Source organism: Penaeus vannamei, chromosome 10 (assembly GCF_042767895.1).
Source record: "Penaeus vannamei isolate JL-2024 chromosome 10, ASM4276789v1, whole genome shotgun sequence".
Classification (NCBI taxonomy): Eukaryota; Metazoa; Arthropoda; class Malacostraca; order Decapoda; family Penaeidae; genus Penaeus; species Penaeus vannamei.
The window spans coordinates 20,746,848-20,754,347 of record NC_091558.1 but is presented as its reverse complement, the minus strand read 5'-3'; the positions used below and the strand labels follow the sequence as shown (position 1 = coordinate 20,754,347).

Genomic DNA, 7,500 nt, shown 5'->3' with positions numbered 1-7,500 from the left:
TGTAGTAACATTGTCAGATATTAGACACCCCTCCTGTAGCTATATTAATTCACTTTTCAGATTTCCCTTCATGTAAGTAAGAAGCGCTGTTAAATCTCTCTTGACATTTGCAGGGGTTACCTATTCTGGAGAAGTCCTACAGAATGGGGACAACAGATCTACACATGGGCACAATCTACAAGCCGTATCAACACAGTCAGCACACTGTATGAAATCAACCAAGGGGATGAAACTGCTAGTGAAGGTAGATTTAGAATGCTTTTATCTGCTTTATTACTCATTGGATAAGAGGTTATGTTCAGGATTTCACTTACAAATAAGTTATTGTCTTGATTTGGATAAAACTTGAAAACGTAGATGACTATGTTACTAGTAGAAAAATAAAAAGAGTGTCTAATTTTGGATTTGTTTTGTTTTATCTATTTTATTACTCTTTCCAGAATTCCATGGCTTGGACATCGATGTATTAATGAAAGCGCTCAAGGCTTTAGAAGCATCTGGGAAAGTAGAAATAATGGACTTTGGTGACAATCAAGGTGTCAAATTCCTCTGAGTTATTATTTGTTTAAATGCATCCTATCTGCAAGATCCAGAACCAGTGTCATGAAAGATAATGTTTTGCAATGTGTTCTTTCTTATTTTAATTGAATTTGTCCAGGAATATACTAAGGCTTTGTATAGTCTGACTCAGTGATCTTTCTATTGTTTAATTTTCCATTATACAGGTATTCCGGATTCTGATAGTCAGTTAAAAGTGAACATAGGATGCACAAGCTTTTTACAATCATGGTTTTGTATGATTATTCAATGTTTATAAAGAGTTTGAAGTATAAAGCCTCATGCTACTTACATAGAGGGTCACATTGTTATGAGAAAGTTGATACGATACAGTAACAATGAATAACATGTGTATAATTCATAAACAAGGCCTTATTTTATTTGACTTTCAAAGTGTCGTTATATAGTTGTGTTAGAATATGAATTTTATTAGAGACAATGAATAACTGCTTTCACTTGTCAGTCTCAATAGGTCCTCTAATATATACAGACAGTAATATGAAATACTACATGAAGCTCAGCTAAATATTATGGTTACAGTAATGGTGAAAAGCACAGCAAAATCTGTGTAACGTAGCATTAGACATGCCACAAGCCGTCCCAGTAGGAAAATGTAGTGTTTTTGATTTAACACTGAACGGATCTGGTATAAGAATAGTAAGCTTGAAATGATAATTGCAGATACAAAGGATAATGTTAATCAAATCCCAAAATGACAATAGATTAATCTAAAAAAAAAAAAGGTGATTAAAAAAAAAAATAGATAATTGTTTTGAAGGCCTTGATTGTCTCCTGATGGATTTTACTTAGGATATATTCAGGGAGCATTTCTGATGCAAGAAACAGTGTCTAGATAGAGTCTAAGGTATCAGTGATTGTTCTCACATGCATTTGTAGGTGTAACGGCAAAGATTGTGTGCTTATATTGTACATGTATTAAATATAGTGTAAAAGTATGATACATTGTTATACTTACTTTATGGTTGTCCAAGTTTTGAATATGGAAGTTTGGATGTAAGATTTATTTGATAATTATTGGAATAGGAAAGAAAGGAACTCAAAAAAAGGAATATTTTTATTGCTGCTTAATTTTTCTTAATGGGGCAAAATTCATTTAATAGTAGATTATTCATTGGTCAGCATTTAACATAATGCTTAATGAAAGAAACTGCATTTTGAAATTTTCCTGATCAATTGGGTAAAGATAAACTTATAGCTTAGTAAAATTACAGTTGATATATTTCCGACTTGGAATAAATGATAATCAATAATTTAATGATAATGATTAATCAAATAAGTATAGAATAATTGTAATCTGCTAGTCATTGTGGGCAATAAATGATTCAACAAAATTTGCCTTCCAGATCAGACAAGGCATATTTTATTTGCGAAAATTTTAAATGTACAACTACACAATGTATTTCATGCTTCCAGTTTTCAATTAAAATGTAAGCGAGAAGGAAAAAAAATGGGAAGCAATGAAGTAAAATGTATTTACTAAAAACGTATTGTATAATACTGCTCTTTTATATTATCCTTTTTAAGTATAATATACCTTTACTATTATCTTTCACTAGTCCATTTATACTTTCCCGTCCTGGATAAAAAAAATTACGGATAATAAAGGATACAAAATGCTACTTTCAATTTATTATATTAAAAAGAAGACGTAAGTAATGCATAACTCAGAATATGTCACAGAAGATTAAATATGAAGTTCTGCGTTTACATCTCTTTCGCCATTCAGAATTCAACAACCAACATCCTATAAGCCAATGTTTTACTAAACAATGTTTGGATTCATGGTCTCTACCACACTCGCCTTAAGGGGGAAACTTCATAGAAAAAGCAATATTAATGAAGAATCTTGTTAAAGAGTTTAATATGTAATACACAATCAACATGATATAAAAAGTATAAAAGTATAAAATTTTCAACAATGTCAATACGTCTTATTGATAAATCCCTGTCAGGTCTGTCCCTTTTTTTTTTCTTTTGCTTTCTTCTGCATTTAAATATAATCTTAATCTAGTGTTATGTCAGTGAAGTATCATAATTAACATGAAATAATTATATGTCTTCCTTATAAACAAAAGCATCATTCCAAAACACACAATTAAATTGATCATTTGTAAATTTCACCAACCTAATGTCTTCCTGTCTAGCTAAACGAAAAAGAAAAAAAAAAAAAAGAAACTACAGATTCATCTGTGCAATGGCAGTGCAATACACAGCTACTAACTGATGTGTTTAGTAACCTTCTAGTGTTCTAATCTGCCTCTTCTATCTCGCTCTCTTTCTCACTATGCATAGCTTTAAGTGATGATTTGTCTTGCAAAATACTCTTCGTTTCTCTACCTCTTTGCATTTATTTTGAGTTTATACAGTATGAAGCTTATGGTCAATGTACTTTACTAAAGCACCTCATGGTGTGAAAACTGTAAAAAGTGCTCTTTGTGAAATTCTAAAAAAAATACTGCCGGCAAATACTAGATCTGTAAATTATTTTATTATACTTACATACATACATACATGCATACATACATTATATATATATATATATATATATATATATATATATATATATATATATATATATATATATATATAAATATAGAGATAGATAGATAGACAGACAGACAGACAGACAGACAGACAGACAGACAGACAGACAGATAGACAGATAGACAGACAGACAGACAGATAGATAGATAGATACACAGATAGATAGATAGATAGATAGACAGCTAGACAGACAGATAGATATAGATAGATCCATAGGTCAGACAGATAGAGATCCACACATGCATGCACATGCACACACTTGCATACACACATCAATACTTACATACAAAATGTATTGGTTAAACTGAAGCCTGAATCTAGCCCAAAAGCTTGTGAGATTTCTAATCTTTAGATGTGTACTATTTCTGAACCTAGTTCTTGTTCTGGACCTAGTTCTTGTCCTGGTAATGGACCTAGTAGTTCTAGCCTCAAAGACTGTTAATGATGATAATTTGCAGATCCTGTCTATCTTTATAAAATAACTTGATACTGGTAACTTTCTAAGAAGTGTTTAGATTGCAGAAAAACACAGAAATACACCATTAGACATGACATATTATCATTACCTGTCAAAATCAATATGTATTCTGAATATTCCTTTCTTAACAATTATACAAGAACATTTAATCAATCATTCAAGTGCCTTCCTTTTCAAAATAGTCAGAATGTAACAATAACAGCTTTTAAGAATATTGTGAAATGGTAACAATGGTAAATACTATCACAGCAATGTTAAATGTCAAACACACAAAATCTGGTCAGAATATGTTTGTATGAAATATTAAATCAAGCACCAAATTGTATTTTATGACAAGGCGAAACAAGTCAAAAAGGGAGTTAGGGGAAATAACACATTAAATATCTTCAATGCATATCTACATACCTTTTATAAAGAAAAAAAGGAAAGAAGAAAAAGAAAAAAAAAATGCATTTCTTTGTCACTGACCCAAAAGGTCTAAATGTAACTTGAATGCAGCAGTGTTAAGGCCTTTCTACAGTACATTTCAGTGCCATAAAGGTTTATTGTCTTCCACTTTCATTTAAAAAATTAACTGCAATGCACTGGGGAGCCTTCTTACAAGTCTGTCTTTACAAAATATCATTATGCCATTTGCATGCTGCAGTTTTCCTTGTCTGCCGTCACTGTCCCTGTTCCCTCTTTGCCATCCATCAATCGACGCTTGCAACTGCTGCTACTTTCATTGGTCTCCATATTTTCCTGTAAGCACAAGAAGAAAAAAAAAAATTAAATACTAAATCATAACACCACATAAGAAAAGTAGAGAGAGCACCTAATTTGTGTTTATGGAGACAAGAAATACATAAATATGTTGGTTTTCTGCCTTTATGGTAAGCAGACATGCACAGAATACCTTTTATAAAACAGAATCCCTAAATCAGAAAAGTACACAATCACATTTCTTTAATTAAGCAATCTCAAAATTATCTAAACTGATAAATTTTCATAGTGAGTTCAGTTTTATGGGTGCAGCCGCTCCCATTTAGTCTATGGAATATTTGAAACTTGCATCATATGACAAATACCAAACAACTGTATGTCTTTGTAAATACTAGGAGAGGCCTTCACTGTGATCTATATTGTGCTGATAAGAAAAGGTGCCATTATGTTTTATATCAGTTTTACTTTATGCAATAAGTTATAACATTATCTGTAAATACTTAAAAAAAAGGTCAAGACATTAATAGCCATAAATCTATACAAAATCAGCGAAGGTAGAGATGACGAGAAAGAAAAAATGAGGTAGAATTTGCAAAATTACCAAAAGGAGCTACATACGCAGAATATTTGAAAAGGTGAAAAAAATAATTTACAGAACTGCACAATAATGGTCACTTGGAATCATGTTAAAAAATGTTTGCATAAATTCTGAACTACAGATATTCAATGCAGATAACTTAGAAACAAGATGTCTGGATGGAATGGAAATGTCTGAATATGACTAAGGCCCGTACTTTTAAAACCTTCGCCAGTGCTGGCGTTCACCTGGCGAAGCTTCGCCAGGCGAACCTCTGAGTGAGGAAGGCCTTACTTTTAAAACCAACGTTCGCCAGGCGCTAACATCTTGCATTCCCGCTAAATCTAGCGCAAATTTGTTTACACCTGCAGTGCACATAACATAACCTAAAGTTAATTATTAGCCTCGAGAGAAGACGAAAATGTTGTTTCCGCAGTAGTCTCACTTTATACTATAACAAAGGAGTTAAAATTTAACTTTATGCTATAACAAAGAAGTTGAAAATATCTTAATACTATAACAAAATTAACTTTATACTTTATGCTATACTACACTTTATACTATAACAAGGTTAACTTTATGGCCCGTACTTTTAAAACCTTTTGCTTTTTCTTGCGTTTTTTTCATTCGCTGAAGCGCTAGATTTATCAGGAATTCAAGATGTTAGCGTCTGGCGATCCCTTTCGTTCGCCAGGCCTGGCGAACACCTGCCTTGGTTTTAAAAGTAAGGCCTCCCTCACTCAGATGTTCGCCAGGCGAACGCCAGCATTGGCGAAAGGTTTTAAAAGTACTTTATACTATACTGTATCAACCTTATACTTTTATACAAAAAATAACTTTATACTTTAACAAGAGTTTAAAAATTACTATTTTACTATTCCTAACTGATGTAAGATATTGAACTGTAGGCCTACATAGGTATCATTAAAGACGCCTCATTTTAGGGCGGTGGAGCACTACAGCTATGTTTCTATAGCCAAAAGTAAACATGCCGCCATAAAAAACACGCCTGGTAATATTTGTGAAAAGAACATTATCCTTACAACCAAAATAACAACAACCTAAATCTAAATAAGTCATCTCGGGGGTGGGGGGTAGGGGTAGGGGGGTAGGAATACAGCTGATGTCTTGAGTTCTCGACCGGAACATCGAAGGTCTTGAAAAAAATACGTATATACGTTATTTCATAATAAATCATGATTTTAAGATATTTTATAATTTCAATGTGATTCCTACATCCTATCATACACAAATATGTTACTAATTTATAATTTGAAAACAAGAAAATGGTATTCAAACAGCTCTCTTCGCCAGGCTGTTCCAATATGATCTTTCGCCAGCACTGGCGAACGTTCGCCAGGCATGATTTTAAAAGTATGAAATTCCGGATCACCCGGCGAAACCTTTCGCCAGCCCTGGCGAAAGGTTTTAAAAGTACGGGCCTTACATAGTCACAAAAGACAAATAAACAAACAAACAAACAGACACACACACACACACAAAGACACACACACACACACACACACACACACACACACACACACACACACACACACACACACACATACACATACATACACACACATACACACACAAAAGACACAAAACACACACAAAAATCATACACATTCTATTACATATACACAAAACTCTAACAAAAAGTACCAGTATTTCAAAAGACAACAGAAAATATCTATAAAAGCAACAGCTCTGCCCATACATTCACCTGCACTGGTTTGAGCGGAGAAGCCCCTGGTCTCTTCTGGGGGGTCGAGATGAAAAAGCACTGTCTGCAGGTCGCAATGTACTTTTCACTACCACCAATTACCTCAACCTACAGGACAGATCCAAGAATAATAAGCTGGGAGGTGACAAAGCTGGCAATATTTCTAAATATTTCTACACATTTTTTTTTTTTTTTTCATATATATCCACAAAGTGTACTGTACAATGAGTGTTGGTTGCTTATATTGGGTGGCTAAAAAATTTCTTTCAATCCAGAATGCAAAGGATAGACAAATAACTACATACAAAACTTGCATCTACAGTAAAGTATATTCTGTCACACTTACGGCAGTTTCTGTGGAGGTACGCTTGGTGTAAGATGCCTCCTCATAACATATCATGCAAACAGCCGTCAGTTTGACAATGGATTCTGCTAAGGGGACCAACCGAAGTATGTCTCCGAAGCCCAGTCGCTGGTATGTTCCATCGAGTGCAGCAACAATGACAATCTTCCCTCGATTAGCCATTTCTTCAGCAAACTCTACAGTGTCAGGGAACTAAAAAATAATGAGAAGTAAATTCTTAATGCAAGTACTGATTACTCAAGATTCAATATCACACTAGTTTTCCCATGATCAGGAATGAATTGTTAAACTTAAAATTAACAAGTTAAGAGAAAAATTTCAAAACTTACAAACTGTCCTTCATCTATGCCAATTACACTAAAATCATCTGCTTTTTCTTTCATCTCATCCAACACAGTAGCAGCAACTGCAGGCAACACCTGCTTGTCATGAGTTGCAATACCATCACTGTCATATCTGGAAACGAACAATAAAAATTAACAGATGACACCAATTTACATCTACAATATCTCAAGAGCATTAGTTATGGA

At 33.4% G+C, this 7,500-nt stretch overlaps 3 protein-coding genes across 3 annotated transcripts in view; 1 reads left to right on the top strand and 2 right to left on the bottom strand.

Annotated features, from left to right (window-relative positions):
- Vps25 (vacuolar protein sorting 25) overlaps window positions 1–2,754 on the top strand; it is a 7,582-nt gene extending 4,828 nt beyond the window's left edge. The window contains exons 4-5 of the mRNA XM_027354448.2: window positions 114–244; window positions 441–2,754. Coding sequence (XP_027210249.1) covers window positions 114–244; window positions 441–553 — 244 coding nt within the window. The 3' untranslated portion in view covers window positions 554–2,754. The remainder of the gene's footprint in view (window positions 1–113; window positions 245–440) is intronic.
- Window positions 2,755–3,982: 1,228 nt separating this feature from the next.
- The window catches only part of LOC113803647 (ankyrin repeat domain-containing protein 27), an 11,786-nt gene continuing 8,268 nt past the window's right edge, over window positions 3,983–7,500 (bottom strand). The window contains exons 3-6 of the mRNA XM_070126443.1: window positions 7,300–7,426; window positions 6,953–7,162; window positions 6,607–6,714; window positions 3,983–4,342 (exon numbers count right to left, since the gene is read on the bottom strand). The gene's annotated coding sequence lies outside the window, so the exon portion shown is untranslated. The remainder of the gene's footprint in view (window positions 4,343–6,606; window positions 6,715–6,952; window positions 7,163–7,299; window positions 7,427–7,500) is intronic.
- Window positions 4,226–7,500, bottom strand: part of LOC113803646 (thymidine kinase, cytosolic) — a 3,662-nt gene continuing 387 nt past the window's right edge. The window contains exons 2-5 of the mRNA XM_070126069.1: window positions 7,300–7,426; window positions 6,953–7,162; window positions 6,607–6,714; window positions 4,226–4,342 (exon numbers count right to left, since the gene is read on the bottom strand). Of these exons, the coding sequence (XP_069982170.1) occupies window positions 4,226–4,342; window positions 6,607–6,714; window positions 6,953–7,162; window positions 7,300–7,426 (562 nt within the window). The remainder of the gene's footprint in view (window positions 4,343–6,606; window positions 6,715–6,952; window positions 7,163–7,299; window positions 7,427–7,500) is intronic.